Source organism: Polypterus senegalus, chromosome 13, assembly GCF_016835505.1.
Source record: "Polypterus senegalus isolate Bchr_013 chromosome 13, ASM1683550v1, whole genome shotgun sequence".
Taxonomy (NCBI): domain Eukaryota; kingdom Metazoa; phylum Chordata; class Cladistia; order Polypteriformes; family Polypteridae; genus Polypterus; species Polypterus senegalus.
In genome coordinates this window covers 28,585,666-28,607,247 of record NC_053166.1, presented here as the reverse complement: position 1 = coordinate 28,607,247, position 21,582 = coordinate 28,585,666, and the positions used below count along the sequence as shown (strand labels likewise).

Below are 21,582 nucleotides of genomic sequence, written 5' to 3'. Positions count from 1 at the left end.
TCAGTACTTTATAGCAAACAGAAAACAATACCTCTCGGGTCAGGGTCGACTTATTATAAATCATTTTAGCAGAGGGTAAAACTACCTTAAATGGTGCTCCATGAAGCAATGCAGTTGCATTAATATGTTACAAAATGCACTCCTCTGTTTAGCCAAACCCTCATTCAAGGGGTGAGTGTCATTGTCTAGGATAGTCAGCAGCTTCCTGAGTAACCTCAGCTATACCAGTTCCTCCAATGTTGAGAGTCATATTGGGCTCGCTGAAATAGGCTATCTGACCACATTATTTAGTCTGTTGGCATCAACTGCCATTTCCCCAGTACACTACTGCACAGAAATAAACACCTATCACTACAGAATGATTGCAAACATGTAAAAGTGGCCAGCATATACCAAACGACCTCAACCTCTGTGTTGGTACTCCACTCAAGGGTACCATTCAAATGAACTCCAAAGCATCTGTATACACCAAACTATGGCTGTGTTGTCAGAAAATTTCTATAGATGACATAATTCACTATTGTATCTAAAGTCTAAAATGTATAGGATAAACAGGAAGAAAGCCAGTACAGTTCCCTGTGGAACCCCTGTGCAACACATGTTAATGTACCTTTCTAAAAATTTCAATTTTATTTGTCCAAAATGATGTTTTTTTGTAGCTCTCCATCCAGGTAATGTTAAATGTCCTTTTTATGTATGTGAATCTACATAGAATACAGGTTTATTATAATGAAATAAGTATCTTCAACATAATGAAAGTTTATGAAGAAAAAAAACTTAAAACTTCAAATCCCACAGTCACTGAGCAATGCCTAAATTTAAGATTAATTCCTCTAGCATAATGAATTTTCTTAAAAAAATAAAGAAACATGAAGCACTCCTTGCTATAAAGTATCTATCTATTACATCCTAACTTACTCAGGGGCGGCATTATTAGGCGCATCTACCTAGTAGGCCTTTAAACTAAAAATAGTTTGATTTGGGGATTTTGCAGGCCAGTGAAGAAACTGAAGTCACTGACATATTTGTGGAAAAGGCCTAAGAAAACAAGAGCTTAGGGAAATAGCACATCATTTTGCTGGTAGTATCTGTTAAGTAGATTGTGGCCATAAAGAAATGGGCATGGTCAGCAACAATACTCAGTTACACTGTGGAATTCCAATAATGCTCAGTTGGTATTAAGAAGCCTATTGTTTGCATAAATGTCTTCCATGCACCATTACATTATTACCACCAGCCTGTACCACTGACCCATTCTGTTTATCACAAATCGAGACCTGACCACATGCATCTTACAACACAACACTGAAATTTGCTGGAGCATGGAACATTTTTCTACTCTTCAGTCACCCAGTTTACTGAGAGCCTGCCTACTAGAGTTACATCTTTCTGTTCTTAACTAACATAAGTGGAACCAAGTATTGATAATCTGCTGCCTACCTATCTGCTGTTGTGTATTCAGGTATCTCTTTTTGCACATACTGCTGTAAAAAGCAGTTATTTCAATATTTGTTGTCTGTCAGCTTGCATGAGGCTGGCCATTATTTGTTAACCTCATTTATCAAAAACTACTGTCACGGAAATGTCTTGCACCAACTATCGTTCCTCAGTTAGTCAAGCTGATGAAGTGTCTTGCATATTGTAATGTTGGGTTGAGAAACAGCTAAACATCGTGGATCAGTATGCATGCTACATACTGTAAATACACTGATTGATAAATGATTGGCTCTTTGGAGGAGCAGGATTTTAGCATTAATAACCAGCTGTACAAAATAAAGTGGTTACTTATTGTATGTTGACAACTAAACAGCATAAAACTGTTTCTGGTTGATTTAAACTTAAAATAGACTAATTGAAAAAATATAATAGGCAGTATATGAATAATAAATTCAGTACCTTCTTGATTTTTGATTGGTAACATCTTGTCAACCAGGTTCCCTTGTAAATAAATTAAATTAAAACTGTTAATTAAGCTAAACTAAATCATAAACCTAATGATTATTTATATTTTAAAATACACCACAGTCAATGTTATCTTAGTGATAAAGTTTGATGCTCTGATGGCTGTCAACTCTTAAGCCATCCTGGACTAGAGTATTATTTCATTCAACATTTCGTATAAATAGCACTTTTCCAAAATTGAAATCTTACCTTGTCATATTCCTCCACAGTCACCACTGGACAAACTGAACTGCAAAATATGTGGTTTGAAAGCAGATCTTGAGCTAGTACATTTACTTCCATATAGTTGTCCTCATTTTTCTTTTCTGGGCTGATGGGATTCTCTGCAGTGTTGTTCTCCCTAATAACATACAGTAATATTATTTATGTTACCAGGCAATATTAATAGTTAAGGGTTACCTAAATAAAAACTCAAAACCTAATGTTCTTATAACCTTCTATCTAAAGCATCCCGATGTTGATGTTGGCAGTGCAAATCAGGCTAGCAACAATGTTGTTCAGGAAGGAATGTTATCCCTTATCAATTTTTACTTTGATGACAATGCTGCTGATGAAGCCCTTTCCAATATACAAGAAGAAGATCAGGCCATAAAAACAAGATACATACAGTATGTGTTGATTCATGCAGCCACCCTACATTCATATCTGTCGCTGTGATTTTGGCAGAAAAACTGCATTTTAATTCTCTTTCCTGCTTTTGCTTTGCACCGTCCCCCCAACATAACCTATCGTCTATGTGTGGGGGAGTAAAAGCTTTAGATTCATCAAAAATTTAGATTTCCAGTTTTCAACAGATCTCTGCGTTTTAGGATGCCCTGATACCAAAAACATCGGTATCTTGATGATGTGTGTGTGTGTCTGTCTGTATGTAAAAGTTTCTTGAGGATGGTCCAGAGCTAAAATGGCTGGATGGAAAAATACTAAACTCGAAACTTAAGCTTGTTATGACATGATGATGTGCAGATTAGTTTTTGAGCCAAATCGTTCAAGAGCACTCCAGAGGAGCCCTCAAACACAGTAATTCTGCAATTAATTATGAATTCTTCTCATCAATTGCTATTGTAATGACCTATTTTATTATCAAAAAGTTCAGAATCAGAACAGTAAATAATTATTGAAATGTTATAGAATAGTTTGGGTAACTTGGTTGATAGGGCGCAAAGCCTACTGGCGTTCACATCCAAATTTTTTTTTTTTTAAAAATAATAATAAAAGAAATAGCCTACACTGGGATATAATACATTCCAAGTGGAATGTGAAGCAACAGTTTTTGCAATCAAAGTGAAACATTTCATATTAAACTTGTTGTTTTGTATTGTCTTTGCTGGGTTACATTTAAAAGTTGGGCCCGGTATGGTTCCTTCCTCTATTTTGGGAAGGTATTGCCCAATTTTGAGTTATACTGTAATTTCAATAAAGCCACACTAGAACTCCCTTTTTGCCTTCTTGTACTGATGGGGTAACCTATGTACTGTAAAATGCTGGTATTGTCTAACAGTGTGGGTATATGGGGAGCCTTGGGTTCAGGTAGAAGTTTTCCTCTTGTTGGGTTTTTTAACTAATGATTGGTAATGTTTAATTGTCACTTCTGATAGCTGCTTGCTCACGGTTTAATAATAATAATAATAATATGCATTTTATTTATAGGGCACTTTACATTAGCAATAAATCTGAAAGTGCTACATAAAAAGTTTAAACAAAGGCAAGGCAAGATAAAAACAATAATTATAGCATTCTTGTTAATAAGCTTTCCTAAATAGAAAAGTCTTTAGCTGTTTTTTAAAACATCCCACATCCTGCTCTGCTACTGTATGCTCTCTGGTAGAGCATTCTAGAGCCGTGGAGCAGCAGCAGTCCAAAAAGAAAATGTTAAGAATATTGAAAGGATTTTAACAGTACTTTCAGTGTGGCAGTACATGACTTGGCTCATTCACAAAATTCTGGACTGATTAATATTATTTTACAAAACCACTAACATACACATATCAATACATTCAAACTTCCTTTTATTTCACATATAGCTTTGTTCCAGTTACACTCAAGCATCCAATAAGTTGGGTCTGTTCTGAAAAATACGCAATGATTTTTAAAAATATCCAATGACCCAAAATGTATGTTTTCTTTGTAAAATAATGCACTAAGCACATATGAATTCACGCTGACCACTCTTCATCTTCAGCATTAGACATATCTTCTTTCTGAAACACCAATTGTGTTTTTTCTCTTTACTTTCAACACCATCAGACATTATTGGATTAAACTAGATTAACTGGAACCAACTCTATAAGACTGATTTTCAACTGGCCTTGTGTGAGTGTGGGTGAGTGCATGATTGTATGCAGTTCTCTCACCTTGTGTCCAGTAATGCCAAGATGGGCCCAGGTCTCCAAGATCCTGAACTGCATAAATCACTTAAAAAAGGGTTGGAATTGGTGATGTATATTTCTGAAACATGTTTCTAAATCTATTTAGTTATGAAATTAATAAAATGTTCTTAAGTTTTATCTTTAACGATATCAACTCATTTATCAACACAGTCACATAATACAAGATCACTGCCTGCATTGCTTTGATGGTTAAAAACTTGATTCTGGCCAGCTACTCCTATACATATATTCTATCTAAAGTTTTGAAAGCACGGAGGTTCGTCCTTCTCCTATAATCTAAATAACAATCACACCTCATATGACTATGGTATTGGCTTGAATTAAGCTGCATATAACTATGAGATGAGATTCCTAACACACCATATGTTTGTCCTCATTCACAATACTACATCAATTCTCAAAGCATTAATTGAACCATAACCCTGTTGCTTTGCTTGGCAGAGCCCTACATTCACAATAAATTTATTTAATAAGAATCCGGCGATGGCTGTTCCTCTACAACACAAAAAGAGGAATGACACACTACAAAAAAATCTCTTACTTCTGCAGTGACTCCCAAAAATGTGTAAATAATACTGGCAAACCCCAAATTCTTCATATATATATCTATGCAAAACCAAAGACATGGTTTCCTATTACTTGGGGAGTTGTAAATCTATATTTGTCCTCTTATGTCCACACAGACAGACAGTAATGAGACTTACCCCTTTAAACATCCAGACATTTTCTTGGGAAGCTGAGGAATATTATCCTTAGGTAAGCTGGCCAAATTATCTTTTTGTAAAGAGAAACTGAGCTAATCCTGAGCTATTGCCATAGACTTTAGACAGTGAAATGAACAAATGCTATTAGATGCTATACCACCTCTGAGGTCCTCCAAATCAATATCCCCAAAAGATGTCAACAGGGCTTTGCACAATCTCCTTCTTACTCTCCTTGGTCAATAACTGATTTGCCTTAAGCGGCCATACAGATATTCTCCATGGACTCACTACATCCCAAACAAAGACATCCACTAGGTATTTCAAACACACCATGACAACTGCTTGATCTAATGTGCCAGAAGACAGGGATGCTCTGGGTTCTAGTTACAAGCATGACCTACTTTGTTCTTGACCATATGTTATGGACAATTCACAGCTAGTTAAGCAATAAACTAACTGTCATTCCCTACATGAGCACTGAATTCTCCAAAAGGACCAGGTCAGAAGACAATGCCGTTTCTCTAAAAATACTGAATAGTATGAATAGTTGTTATGCATATACACACAAACAACAACTCAGATACTCTAGATTTTCTTGATAAGAGGTCCCTAATCTAAACTCAAACTACTGTACCGAGAAAGGGGCTTATTAAAATATCTTCACCTGTTAAATATCTAATTTGCAAGTAATCTCCATAACTGGAGAGAGAAATGGGATTGGGGGTTGAGCGAGAGAGAGAGAGAGAAATGGGTGGGGGGTTGAGAGAGAGAGAGAGACTAGCCCTGGTTAGCATCTCTTGCTGCCAAGCCCACTGATACTAGAAGTTATTCTGACTTTACCAACTTGATTCTTTTAGATCTCCTAATTAAGTTCTGATTCCTTCACTACCAGTGAAGTAACTTTCAATGTCCTAAGAGACAATAACAAGGTACACATGCTATTTTTAAATTTATGGTGAAACATTTTAAAGGCCTTAAATGAAATATTGAAGGACAATAAAAAAAATGTGTGCTTTAGTTTAGAAAAACCCAATAAGCAGAATATTTCTGAAGAGCTATTTTGTAAAAAGAATTATTCTGCCATGATTTTAATGCTTACTTAGTACTCCACTATTGGTCTATAAAATTTATGAAACTAATTTAATTCATTCTTCAAGAAGTAACTCATGACCTCATTAACTTGTATTAGTATACCACATTCAGTGAAATTACCAAAAAAAAACAAAAACACATAGTACCAGCATAAAAAACATTCTTACTGTAAGATCCACATTATCAAAGGCAAAGTCCAAGTTAAATAAAAAACAAAACAAACCTATACAGTGTCCTTTCTTCATCTTGACTTGATGAATCCTGGATTGTATAACTGTGGACCTCATGGTCAAGGCTGCTATGCAGGTCAAAGAGATGTTGTTCCACAGCAGCCCGGATAGTCCTTTCGATTATACTAGAGAGAAAAAGAAATTTAAATCATATTTATCTCCAGAAAATAAAAGCGTAACAGTTAATTATTTATAGAAGTATTAAAATATTCCTTTTAGTACTAGTTACCAGGAAACAACATCAATCTCATAGTAACTGAACAACAGACATGATCTATTCTGTATTCTTTAATACAACTAAGGGTCAAATGCCAAATACACAAACTACAGACCTAAAAGGTAGGTACTGTATATTTTAAATTCTTCTAAAATAAGGTCCCCAAGTCCCAATACTGTTAAGATATTTTGCTTCAAGTATTATATAATACAGTGGAATAATTTTCTTTTGAACATTTTTAATTATAAAGACATTCCAAAAAATATTGTTAATTTTCAACTGTACAACACTATGCATAATGTTTAATACAAAAAAAACTACAAAGAGATTCAAGGAAGGAACATGCGAGATGCAAACATGACAATACTTGATAGAAACTTCTGAAGAGAATTAATTGCATACTGTAATAAATAAATATTCTACCTAATATAAAACTAGGCAATATTAACAGAAACCATACTAGCCCTAAAGCATACTAAATTCATAGAGTAAAGGAAAGTTCAAAAAACAAGAAATAATAAAAACCTGGTATATAAAATGTCACAATGCTCAGTGCAAGTTGCCATTGTGGCTATGTTTTGAAAGCTCCAAAGATATTCTGTGTCACTAGGGCTACAAATGATAAGATAAAAATCAAAACCTAAGTTCTTTGTAAAACATTTAAGTCCATGTAGTTGTACTGACAGCTTTGCTTAGAGTCTGGTGCAGGATGGCTATTTGTAGTACTGGGGAGACCACAGAAGAAGAACACCCCGTAAACACCTTTAATTAAAGTGGTTTGTTTTACTTACTCTGCAGACGCTGGTAAAATGCTGAGAGGAGAGATGTGAGAGCTGAGAAAAAGGAAACAAAATGGACAGTTTCATTCAGAAGGCAAGCAGACAGACTAACAATGCTGAACAAAACCAGTGGAGCCAACTACGTCAATGAAAATGCTTTAAGGTTGAACAGTTCTATTTTTTAAACTGACTCATAGTGGAAAATCCACAGGAACAGTACTTGTCTGTTTGACACAATAATTTAATAGGAACTAGTAAGAAATAATTTAAGTATACAGTTGTGAATGTGTAATAGTGATCCAGCCTGACTGGCTCCATCACAGAAGGTATCTAATTTGTGTTCAGCAATTTTGGCTTTTCAAATGAACTTCATAACAACACTAACAGCCAATTAAAATCCTTATCTCCCAAATGGAGCCACTTCTAGGACGAGTTGGACAAAATAAATGTTGTTATAAGCAAAAATAAAAAAAAGGCAGTTTCAGTAAAATACACAAAAAGCAATTCATATGCTACATACAAAGTCAGAAATAACAAAACTCATTTAGGTTAAAATTTACACTGAAGTATGTCACCCCTCCTTCCACAGGAATGTGCTACATACCAGTACTTAGCTGCAATTATCAGAGAAACGCTGAAGATAAACAAATAAAATCAGCTTTCTTGATTGATATCTGGCTCACCCAAAATGACATAGTCTTACAGAAGTAGAATATGTTCATTCCCTTGATAAAGTCTGTAATTTTAATGAATTACAGATATTTTCCTAAAAATATGTTCTCTTTGATATTTATTTTAAAGCAGTGAAACTCAAAACTATTTCTAATTTGCCACTGTTTTATGTGAGAAAAATATTATAAGGAAAAAAGGAACTATGCTCATTAAATTTTCTTAAGTATTCAACCCCTGTGTTGTGAAAGCTTGAAAAGTATATAGCTTATAATTTATTAGCTTTCACCAGTCAATCATCAAAATGACTTCTAAATGTCTAGTTGTGAATCTGAAAATGGAGACTATAGAGTATTTTCAAGAAGTTAAAGATAAAATCATCATACAAATGCATAAAATAGGAAAACAGAGTACAAAACAATATCCAAGTTTTTGGAAGTTCCCAAGGGCATTCATATGGAAATAACTATGTCAAACCATACAAACATGGATTATAAAAGGTTACCCCTCAAAACTCACTAAGCAAACTTATTAGAGAATCCACAAAGAGGCCAACAATCATTAAAGAATTATTATCAATAGATAGATAGATAGATAGATAGATATTCACATAATCCAGCAGCAGTATACTGATACAAAAAACAATATTAAAGAGTAATAAAAATGCATGTAAAAACAGACAATAACTTTGAATAATGTTAGCGTTTAATATTATTAATATTAATAGGAGCTACCAATATCAAAAGCTTTGAATAACATGTTCCTGTAGATAGATACTTTATTAATCCCAAGGGGAAATTTAAATAATCCAGCAGCAGTATACTGATACATATGACAGTGTCGCACAAAAGAAGTTATTAGTCAAAAGCCAATCATGATTGTTTCTCACATTGCAAATGGGTGAAAAGTGATCAGATGAAAAAATGATAAGAGGCAACTTCAAAGAGATACACATGGCACATAAGTAGCCCTGTCCATGTTGTAGCATTATGATAGCATTATTCTGTGAGGCTGCTTTGAAGGAAGAATGGATGGTGTAAAATATAGTATACTACTCAAAAATTAAAGGAACACTTTTTAATCAGAGTATAGCATTAAGTCAATGAAACTTCTGGGCTATTGATCTGGTCAGTTAAGTAGCAGAGGGGGTTGTTAATCAGTTTTAGCTGCTTTGGTGTTAATGAAATTAACAGGTACACTAGTGGGGCAACAATGAGACGACCCCCAAAGCAGGAATGTTTAACAGGTTGAGGCCACTGACATTTCTCCCTCCTCATCTTTTTTGACTGCTTTTTCACTAGTTTTGCATTTGGCTACAGTCTGTGTCACTACTGGGAGCATGAGGTGATACCTGGACCCTACAAATGTTGCACAGGTAGTCCAACTTCTCCAGGATGGCACATCAATATGTGCCATTGCCACAAGGTTTGCTGTGTCTCCCAGAACAGTCTCAAGGGCATGGAGGAGATTCCAGGAGACAGGCAGTTACTCTAGGACTGGTATCTGCTCCTTTGGTCAAGGAGGAACAGGATGAGCACTGCCCTACAAAATGACCTTCAGCAGGCCACTAATGTGAGAGTCTCTGACCAAACAATCAGAAACAGACTTCATGAGGGTGGCCTGAGGGCCCGACGTCCTCTAGTGGGCCCTATGCTCACTGGCCGGCACCGTAGAGCTCGATTAGCATTTGCTGTTGAATACCAGAATTGGCAGGTCCACCACTGGCGCACTGTGTTTTTCACAGATGAGAGCAGGTTCACCCTGACCAGTGATGGTCAGTGATGGTCTGGAGAGGGATATCCATGAAGGGACGCACAGACCGCTACAGGCTAGACAACGGCACCTTGACTGCCATTAGGTATCGGGATGAAATCCTTGGACCCACTGTCAGACCCTATGCTGGTGCAGTGGGTCCTGGGTTCCTCCTGGTGCACAACAATGCCCAGCCTCATGTGGAATTGATACCACTGACTGAACCCACAAGCTCACCTGACCTAATTCCAACAGAACACCTCTGGGTGTGACATTATGTTTCGGTCCATCCAACACTGCCAGGTTGTACCTCAGGCTGTTCAGGAGCTGAGTGATGCCCTGGTCCAGATCTGGGAGGAGATCCCCCAGGACACCATCCGTCAACTCATTAGGAGCATATGGGGGCCATATAGACTACTAAGTACAATTTTGAGTTGCTGCAATGATATTTCGGCAAAATGGTCTTGTCTGCCATATCATTTTTTCACTTAGATTTTTGTGGTATCTTTGAATTCAGCTCTCTGTAGGTTGCTCATTTTCATTTCCATCAAACAATGTGGTATCCTTTCGTTCCTAACACATTACCCAGTCCATATCAGTATAAATATTCAGCATGATTTTTCCCCCATTGAGATCTGATGTGTTTTCAAAGTGTTCCTTTAATTTTTTTTGAGTGGTTTACATGCAAATACTGCTTGAGAAACTGGTTTAGTCTGCAGAAAAACTGAAACTTACCCCAGTTTATCTTTCAGCAATAATACCGAACACAAGTCTAATTCAACATTTGAGTAGGTCTAGCTTAAAAAAGGAAAATGTCCTAGAGTAGCCAAGTAAATCAGGTAAAAGTCTTGACCTCCATTCAAATAAAGAATCTGTGGCACTATTTGAATATTGTAGTACACAAGTTTCACTTGGGTATTTGGAGGAATAGGATAAAATCATTGATCAGTGTGTGGACAGTTGGTGCATAGTTAGCCTAAAATATTTAAAACTGTTATTACTGTAAAAGTTGGCATTACATAATATTTCAGTATTGGGTTTGAATAGTTAAGGAAACATCTAAATTTGGCTTCTAATAATTATTAATATCACAATCAAAAAGTTTTGAGTTTCAGTGCTCTGAAATAAAAATATCACAGAAATAAAGTGAATGATTTGTTATTCAGTAGAATTAAAGAATGGATGAAGGGACTGATTACTTTTAAAGGCACACTATTGGTTTTTAGGGCATCAGAAATAGGTTATTTAGGCAGACAGTGCTGTCTAGTGCCCCTTAAAGAGATTGGGCTGTTAAACACAAAGATATAATGGTCAATTTTAACTGCTGACTCAGTGTGGTTAAAATCAACTAAGTAAAAAATACTAACATGCTGATAGAAAATTTAACATGATTTCATAATTCACTAGTAATGGTTAAGAAAGAATATAATAAAACACTACAGCTAATTTATTACTTCTAAATTTTAGATGACATATACTAGTCTAATAAATTTCTGAAAGGAAAATACTGGTGTACAAAGGAAAACGCTGCATATAGATAGTTTTTAGTACTTTTGGGTAGCAGATTATCATTTCTCCTCAATAGAAGCAACGGCTCCAAGTGTCTGAACACTGTCTTGGTTTATGTGCAGGCGAGACATAATTGCATTCCTTATAAGTGATGTAATTAGAATGTGTGAAAATTGAGTTTTACACTTATGTAATCTAATTAGATATACCAGTCAGCATCTCAGAAGAACCCGTTTTTCAGAATTCTGTCAAAATTATATATATTTTTAATCAAGTATTTCTATTTAAATGGGCTGTGAACAACTAACATTCTTAGTATAATGAGTATCGTTTATTGTATTTAACACAATTAGCATAACATGAGTGGAGGCGCACAGGGTGCACTTTATAAACTGACCATACCATAAAGCATTTTAAATAATAAAAAAACATCAACTTTCATTGTTGCCTTGAGTTTCAATCAATTTCCCATTGCAGGGCTTTTATTTATTTATTTTTTTAGAGCCACATAACCTGGTAATACTATACCATCTGCTGTCATAATCTCAGGACATGAAATATTTTGCATTTTCACCTTTCATTCTGCCAGTTGAGAAACTATTTTGCAACCTGCTCTACACTTACAGAAAGACTTTATAGAGAAATAAATAGTATGCTTCACTTACTATGTGAAAAAAATAATTTGAGGTTTATTATGTAATTGGTTAAGAATCTAAATCAATACACTTCAACTTCAGGTATAAAGTAATTTAAAAGAAAAAATAACGGGGTATGTGAAAAATGAATTGCAGGACATAGAAAGGTAAATTACACTACCTTTTTAACTGTAAAATCTGTTCCAAAAAATTGTAATCTGATTTATCTGCATTGGCCGTTGCTTCAGTTATAATGGACTATTATACTTTTCTAGAATCAGTATCTTAAGAAATTACTAGTACAAAAATCTGATGGGTCATTTTGATTTTTTTTTTTCCCCCCAACAGTCTTTGTCATTATCCAACCTGCTACATCCTAACACAGGGTCATGGGGGTCTGCTGGAGCCAATCCCAGCCAACACAGAGCGCAAGGCATGAACAAATCCCTGGACAGGGTGCCAGCCCACCGCAGGACGGACGGACACACACACGCACACACACCAACCACAAACTAGGGACAATTTAGGATCGCCAATGCACCTAACCTACATGTCTTTGGACTGTGAGAGGAAACCAGAACACCCGGATATTTTCTTTACATATATTCCATTGCAGGGCAGCACAGTGGCGCAGTGGTAGCGCTGCTGCCTTGCAGTAAGGAGACCTGGGTTCGCTTCCCGGGTCCTCCCTGCGTGGAGTTTGCATTTTCTCCCCATGTCTGCATGAGTTTCCTCTGGGTGCTCTGGTGTGTGCTTGGTGTGGGTGTGTGTGTACCCTGTTGTGGGCTGCGCCCTGCCCGGGGTTTGTTTCCTGCTTTGCGCCCTGTGTTGGCTGGGATTGGCTCCAGCAGACCCCTGTGACCCTGTAGTTAGGATATAGCAGGTTGGGTAATGGATGGATGGATGGATGGATGTATTCCATTGCTCTCTTCATAGTAGCACTGTAGGACTGGTAACAAAACCTAATTATTTTCTGTAACACATTGGGGGCTAATTTCAAAATTATAATTCCAAAAGCTAAACTTAAAAGAAGTGGTGAGGCGGCCTTCTGCTGTTATGCACCCAAAATCTGGAATAGCCTGCCAATAGGAATTCGCCAGGCAAATACAGTAGAGCACTTTAAAACACTGCTGAAAACACATTACTTTAACATGGCCTTTTTATAACTTCACTTTAACTTAATACTGATACTCTGTATGTTCAATTCTTCATAATAATTATTCACAGTGGCTCCAAAATCCATACTGACCCCTACTCTCTCTTCTGTTTCTTTTCCAGTTTCTTTGTGGTGGCGGCCTGCGCCACCACCACCTACTCAAAGCATCATGATGCACCAACATTGATGGACTGAAAGCTAGAAGTCTACGTGACCATCATCATCAGGTCCTTCCATGAAAACCCTAAATACAAAGAGGACTGTTTGATTTATGTTAGGTAGATTGCCCAGAGGGGACTGGGCGGTCTCTTGGTCTGGAACCCCTACAGATTTTTTTTTCTCCAGCCTTTGGAGTTTTTTTTTTGTTTTTTCTGTCCACCCTGGCCATCGGACCTTACTCTTATTCTATGTTAATTAATGTTGACTTATGTTTATCTTTTATTGTGTCTTCTATTTCTCTATTCATTTTGTAAAGCACTTTGAGCTACATTTTTTTGTATGAATATGTGCTATATAAATAAATGCTGATTGATTGATTGATTGATTGATCACCTTTTCAAAGTCAAATTATAGTGCATGTGAAAAAACAGCAATGTACATTGTTCTATAAGGAGAAGGTGTTATTGAATTTATTCATCTGTTAAATAATACCACCTTGTTGCAAAGTGTACAGGCAAATAGGCTTAATCACAGCCAAGTATAAAACCCGGTTGGGTCTACATCTGCAGCAAAAGGTTTTTTGCTCTTTCATGTCTTGTGATAATTACTCTTTCATCCTACGCGTATACCTTGGTATTATAAAGCTTATTTTTTCCATCTTAGGGTACTAATATCTAAGGAAACACCCTCCTAGATTTTAGTTGTTGCAATAATATACCACAGACACCTTGATTTAGCATATTAATATAAAAGGGACATTGGAGCTAACATACAAGTACATTAGCTGTGCTTTGTATCTACTACACCTCACAATATTTTCACACATAAATCATACATGGTATTCAAAATAATATGTTGTTATATGTAATATGGAATGAAATGCTATCTAAACTATTATTGCTTTTGTCTCTAAATTTGTGATGAAGTGGAGACTCGGACAGAATAAAAAGGCTATTGGTTTTCTAATTAAACAAACTACAAAAGCATTAGTAAGCACTGCAGTGCTCAATAGCTCAGCTTGCTTTGAGGAGAAGGAAAAAAAAAAAAACATGACCATGTCATCTAATTTTATAAACAATATTTTCAGTATACTTTAACAATTTTCATGTCGCATTAAATACCACATTTATCAAACCATTAAAAAGATTAAATAATCATAGCTTTCTGGTGAATCATGTAAATGATACATCTAAAATATCACATATGCAGCAGTATCAGCAAAAAAAGGCTTTATCAAAAATCGTTACCTGTGAAGCACAACAACACCGCAGGCCATTCTAAATTGTATTTTTCTTTATCCAGACTGAGCACTCTGGGGCAGTAAAGTCTGCATTAAAATGTTAAACTGCAAAATCAGGCTTCCAAGGTACATTTTATACACTCTTCACAAGCACGGTTTAACACAGAGGCAGGCACTGCTCAGAGTGCTACAGTAAACACTCCTGACACAAGCTCACAAACAAAACTGGGTGATGCAACAGCTGGCAACTGAAGCAGCCAATCAGTCTTTATAGCCTTTACAGAGAAATTGGCCAGTTTTATTCTTGATATCCCTTGGGCACAAACTATTTTTTTACTTTTTAATAATCCATTGACGAGTAGATTTTGTTTTAGTTCTAAAATGTAACTATATAAAGAATAAAACACTTGGCTTTTTAGAAGGTCTAAACTGCTTAATCACAAAATGTGAAACATTAAATGTTAGACCAATAACAGAGGAAACTAAAAAATTATAAGCAATGGTTCCCTATAATGCCAAATTAGAAAATTGTGGGATGGACATTTCAAATCTTATAGTCTTATCCTTATTCAGTTTCTCAAATTACATTTTGAAATTGTATGCCAATGTATTACAAATCAAGCTATTCATAGCAAAATGGCTTTAAATAAATAAGCTACCATTTGTTTTATTACCTCAAAAGGGTAACCTTAGGTGGTGTATTACTGCCAAATAACACACTTTTCAAAGATGAAGAAAAATGTCAATGACTATTTTGAATACCTAAACATCCACTGCAATTAAAGGATTACACAACCAGCACTAGCAACTTTTTACTCACACAGAGGTTCTGCTATTACATATGTAAGGTCCAATTTCTGCTAAAGACAAAACAAATTACAAATATTGATACTGACCAAGGCCAAACCTAAAGAAAAAAAAAACAAATTTTACACTTGTGGATATTTCTCTGTCTTTCCCTAATGACACTTATGATATCTGCTTTGCCACTTTGTAACCTCAGCCACTGCAATGGCTGCTGCTTCTATATACAGGTACTGTCTAGGGGCAACTCACTCACTGCGCATTAGATTACTAGTCTGATCACTGGGTGATGAAAGCAGCTCACAGATGAGATGTTAATTTGGAAGATTACTGCTCCTTCCATCAAGCATACCAGCACAAACTGACCCTATCTACTGGTTTACATGGAAAAATAAGAATATGTTTTGATACAATAGATTTGGACTTTGCAGGCCACAATGATTGTTTTCTACATTAAAAATTAAAATAAACATTCAATCATATCTAATTTGGAAATTTTTCCCAATAGGAAAGAGCTGCATACAGTCAATTAGAATAACCAATTGCTACTGGCAAATGGCATAATATAACAACCAATTTCCATTTCTTTCCATTCACTAATTAAATTTTGTAATGACTTTAACCTATAGTAATTTAACATAAAATGTTTAGAACTTATTTTAAATGCAGAATATCATAAACATTTATTATTTGCACAGTTGAAATGAGTCTATTTAAACTTATAATTATATACAGTATAACTGGTAGCAACAGATACATAATTTACCAAATAATGCATGGTACATGTTGACAAACTCAGCTTACCAGATTGAATAGTAGTTACTATGTTTATTAAATAATGATCATTAATATTACAATTTACATGAATTAAACATTTATTACACAAGTTAATGAGAGGAATCTTAAATATTTATTTTCAACAAAAGAGTATTGTACTTTATGCATTATCACTCAAACATTTTGCTTATTAAGCTGTTTCCAAAAAAAAAAAAAAAAACACACACTGAGATACTTGTCACTATTACAAATTATTGACATTACCTATAATCTCTGCTATGATACGTGGACTGAATGTGAAAAATTTTAAAGATTTCTAAAATCTATTCCCATATTCCAACTATACTTAAAATTCAGGAATAAGCTTTCGCTTGTAGATCTTAATTTAAATGGAAATTACATTTCTTTAATAACACTATTATAAAAAAGTTTCATTCTTGATTTTGTGCCACTGCAATGTGATTAATGAATTGAAATTCAGAGACACGTTGGGATTTGCAACATTTAATTTAAGGTTATGATGTAGTAGCCATGACATTTTCAAAAAGTTTTAAATTTGCATAGGTTAATGAATGGTCTGCCAAATGTGTGTCACAACCTCTAATATTTTTAGATATATACTTTGAGCACATTATTTTGTTTAGTGACAGGTAATGGTTAATGTTAGGAATAATACTGCATTTTAAAAAACATTTGGATGTTAATCTGTCGCCTAACAGCTTTTCTAATAATTATCTTAGCTCCACAATGGCCTTTACCATATCAGATATTATAAATGGCATCGTTTCTGTAGGGTGCAGAGTATTTAATTTTAGACAGAATGCCAAAATTAGTTCTTGAAAAGTTAATAAATTAGATGAGGAGCTTAGTGCAACTGTCTATCTTCAAATCCCAACTTAGATCATGCACTGTTATCACATTTTCTTAAGGTCTTCTTCTCAACGACATAGATTAGAATAACAGGACTGGGAAAACAACATTCACAATACAAATGCACATTAAATCTCTGCTACATATATCATTTTTTATTATGACAGAGAAAATATTTATCATATCAAGCAAAAAACTGTACAATAGATATGTTTTTGAACTGGTATCTAGTCAAAGATTGCTGACAACCTCCTGCCTCATTTGAAATCAAGAATTCCTACAAATTTTTATATATGAAGATCTTAGTTTAAGCTATAAATATATTAATTAGCTCTTCTTACAACATTATTTATAACATTATATAATAAACTCTATGTAACCTAAAACAAGGTTGCAGTGGGCTGTTATTACTACAAAATGCAAAACTTAAACTATACTACACTTTAAATTAAGGCAAGGTTTGACCAAAAAGATTATTTTGTGATGTAATTTTGCTCAATCTCATGAATGTTATCTGGCACCCTCTAGTGGTAAACATTCATGATGAAATGGAACCTAAAGTATGCAACAATATTCAAAAAGCAAAATGGTTTGCAGAAGACTCAAAGTTAGAATCTAAATGTTGATATATTAGGTATAGTGTATAGGAACATGTGTTTAGCTAAGTCTGGAGCTTTGTCGCCAATCTTAAAATTATATAACAATTTCTGTTAATTAGTGAAAAAATATGTAAAAAAAAGTATATCCACTGCTTTTACTATTTGTTTCTGGTGAAGGTTAAACTTCAATTTATGCCATTTTCAAATAACTGTTGTATGGAAACAACACATTCCTTTCTGTGAATGCAGGAGCATACAGTTTATGTAAACTCAAGCTGCATTTGGTTGATTTCTAAACAAACAAATGTATTACACAGTGCTAGATTTTATGGTAGAATATGTTCATACCCGACAGATTTTATATATGTTTTATAATTATATTTGATGTACGACAACACAGTAATAATGACAAGTGTTTATTTTTTCATTGTATATACAGGACAACAGATAAACACAATAGTACAAAGAGTTAAGTAGTACATTCTAGCTTTCACCTTATCTTTACCTCTATTATTAGCATTATTTATGACAATGTTACCCCCACACATCAATATCTACAGCTTTTTTAATTAAATGTACATGCCATATTTCCAGTAAAGCAATTATAAAACACTTTCAAAATACAGACTACCATAAAGGTAAATCCACAGTCCACAAACTAGAAGAAACTATTTAAAAAAAAAAAAAAGTTCATGCAAATACTCTGAATGAGGGAAAATTAAGGACTAGAAGGGGGCAAAGAATTACCTGGAGGATGCAGTGACCTCAGTTGAATGTTGTTCTGCTTCAGAGAGGCATGCATTGTCCCTCTGCAGTAAATCTTCTGAGCTGTCCTGAGGTAGTTCCTCACATGGCTCTAGTTTCTCATCATCTAGCAACTCTGTCAGCTAAAGAAAATCAAGGAAAACAGGACAAATGGGATAAAGTAAGAAACCATATGAACTTTTTTTTTTCCTGGCACTGTATGCAGCAATTTATAACCTGTAAGAGTATAAAAACCACTGGATGCTGTCGCTGTATGAGAATACTCAAAATACAAAAATCAGGTAAGTTTCAGACTTACATTAATGTCCATATAAGTCCCTGATCTGTTTCAAATTCTTAGACATGTACGCTTTCAATATGTTTCAACAGAATGTCAATGTAAATGGCAAAATTAAAAATTCAGTTTTTTCTACTACAAACATAAAAACCTTGGTAAGGTAGATAAGCCTGAAACCCCTATGACCCTTAGAACCTTGTGGTTTTGGCAAGGTGACTGTTGGTAAAATAATCTACAGGAATCAATGACAAAAAAACACTGACTTGATGGTTTAATATGAAATGAGAAAACCCTAACCTACAGCAGGGAAATGGGAATCTTACCTTTGGGCAGACCTAAGGGTATTGTTTACCAGTCCGTGTCAGGTGACAGGGTTCCTAGTACTGCAGAGCATGGCTAAGCAAAAGAAGTTGCACGGATCTACTATGGGCTTAACACCCAGAAGGATTGGGTTTTAGGAGAGAATGGGATATATTTGGATGCCCTAGATATTGATGAAGGAACCTGACAATAGGGTAATACTTTTCTACTACAGAAGAGAACCCAAGTGGAAATAATGTATTGTAAATTAAAGTAAAAACTAACTTTTTTGTGTAAGCATCTATATATACTATTCATCCAGGGCCAGTCGGTTTTATGCTGGAAAATATATCTCAATCTGACACTTTAGTCATACAGGAAAGAATGACATAAATAGATTATTAGTGAAATTCAAAATTAGTACACATTTTCCATAACACTATATACAACATATTCTAACACAACTGTGCCTATAAGAGAACCTGCTAACTGAATAATTTAGAGCAAAGGCATTAGTAATTTTACTCACAACATGTAAAAACACATGCATTTCTTCCAAAACTAAAAATGAAATAAATGGTTTTGGAGAAATCAGTGCATTTCATAAACAGGAATCCCGAATGAAATGGGAATGTGTTTTGAATTGAAGATCCAACTCACCCCTTAATTCAATGGTCAAGAGTCCAGTCTAAAATTTAAAAACCCAGTCCTATGTGATTTGAGTTTCCTGTTTATGTTGTGCACAATATTTCCTGGATGCACTTCTTTAACAATATATTAAGATAAAAATGTATGAGTTTTCCATATTTTGAACAAGTGATTGGATAACTGGCCTGTGGATTATGTGACATGAGTAACGTGAGCCCCTTCATTGTTGTTTTTCTTATCATTTTCTGTTGTATAGCATTGGTCACCATTAGCTTGTATTGTATCATAAACTTGTTTAACTTTTTAAAAGTGTTTTCTCATTCATCACTACAAAACACATGGAGCAAGTCACATAAAGAAATACTCCTCCCCCCAATTTTTTTTTTTAAGTAGATATGGAATTATATCCAAGGCTTGAAGACCTTAGTTTGCCCTCTGCTGCTCATCTTTCTGAAATCTGATAGGAGTGGGGAATATGCCCAAAATATATATAGGGTTTAGACTGAAATTAATTTTTTTAACAAATAGAAAATGTATTCCTGATTGATTAATGCAACTAAGACAGATGTGCCTCTTATCCATCAAAATGCTTGCTGCTCAAATAGACTTGACTTCAGGTATTCACCTCTCAAACTGGTAAAAGTGTACTGTTGCTATCTTTTGCTTGCTCAAGCTAATGCTGCCAAGCAAACATGGCACCAGCTATCGCTTCTTCCTGTTCTCCCTACCTGTTTGCAATAACTCACCGATCAGGCTGAACCATACGGCACTCTTGGTAATTCTCTCGAACAGGTAAACTCACTTTTTGCACACAAGTCCAGACACAAAGATACTGCCCTTAAGACACTAGTACACTATCACATTTCCTGTGAGCCTTTTGCAAGTTTGGTGTTTTAATTTTTAAATGATTCTGTAAAGTTTTTACTAATTTTTTAGCATACCGGTGAAACAGTTCTTAAAATCCATATCAGAACATATCTAGTATACTGCCCAAAACTAATATGTGATATTAGCGAGTGCGCCACAGATGATGTTAACCATCACCTCAAAATATGAAGTAAATGTTTTCCTTTGGAAAAAACTGGATGCAGGGCTCTGTTCATCTGTTTGATATAATGAGAAAAGAAGATATATTGAGACTACTAGTTAATCAGTGACTCTGCAGAAATAATGCAGATATTATACCAAACCAGTAATGGCGCACTGCATGAATACAATTGACTTGAGCATTCCTAGTTTTCATCCTCATTCTCTGTACATTTAGCATTAATTTGCTCAGAGGTTGATGCACTTGCTACTTCCTGAGCAGCTCTTCTTTTCTCCACCCTAGCGGCCCGCTTCTTGTCTTCTTTCGTCGACATCTTTTAGCGTTAAAACTGATTATTCAGTGTTTGTGTTGCATTACTTAGTATATTTTCCTTAATTTTTCACTTAAGCTGGCACTTAAGTCTTCAATCTGCCTCAAGAATGATTTAAGATATGAAGAGGTAGGGGAAGTGATGCTGAAGGTGGTAGGGAATGAGAACAGTGCCCGTACGCATGCACCGCACGGCTGTCCTGCTGGCCGCTGCCAAGAGTTGATTCTACAATAAAATAAAAATAAAAAGAGGAATAACCCTGGAGGTCAATTATCACCCAAAAAGCGGATAGCAGACGTCATGTAGTATATGTGTACCAAATTTCAGGTCAATAGTTCAAAGGTTTGTGAGATACAGGTGATTTAAAATCCTGGCGAGACAAATGGACAGCCACAGTAGCGTATTATATAAGAAGATAACTTTCACCAGAACTTCCAGTCAAATTCATATCCTTATTTAGATTATCATGTGTTTTTGAGTTATGGTGAAAATACAATGTTGTCAAAATTAGGAGAAGCTAAGTAAAAGTGTTAATTCTTTTCATATGACAAGCATGCATTCTCTTTTTGTTAGAAAGACAGATATTTTTTCTTTCTCACTTCTACCAATACATGCTGCTAGTTGCAAGGTCAAATGGATGCATAATTACTTATCAAAACAGTTGACTGAATCTTGCATACATCACTGTGTTCT

General features: G+C 35.1%; 1 protein-coding gene across 8 annotated transcripts in view; it reads right to left on the bottom strand.

Annotated features, from left to right (window-relative positions):
* fam13b (family with sequence similarity 13 member B) overlaps positions 1-21,582 on the bottom strand; it is a 122,278-nt gene that overhangs the window by 37,976 nt on the left and 62,720 nt on the right. For 6 of the 8 annotated variants that reach the window (XM_039773914.1, XM_039773920.1, XM_039773913.1 and 3 more), the window contains exons 7-11: positions 18,289-18,428; positions 7,384-7,425; positions 6,369-6,500; positions 2,152-2,302; positions 1,897-1,938 (exon numbers count right to left, since the gene is read on the bottom strand). In XM_039773914.1, the coding sequence (XP_039629848.1) occupies positions 1,897-1,938; positions 2,152-2,302; positions 6,369-6,500; positions 7,384-7,425; positions 18,289-18,428 (507 nt within the window). The remainder of the gene's footprint in view (positions 1-1,896; positions 1,939-2,151; positions 2,303-6,368; positions 6,501-7,383; positions 7,426-18,288; positions 18,429-21,582) is intronic. The other 2 variants (XM_039773917.1, XM_039773919.1) reach the window with 1 other exon arrangement.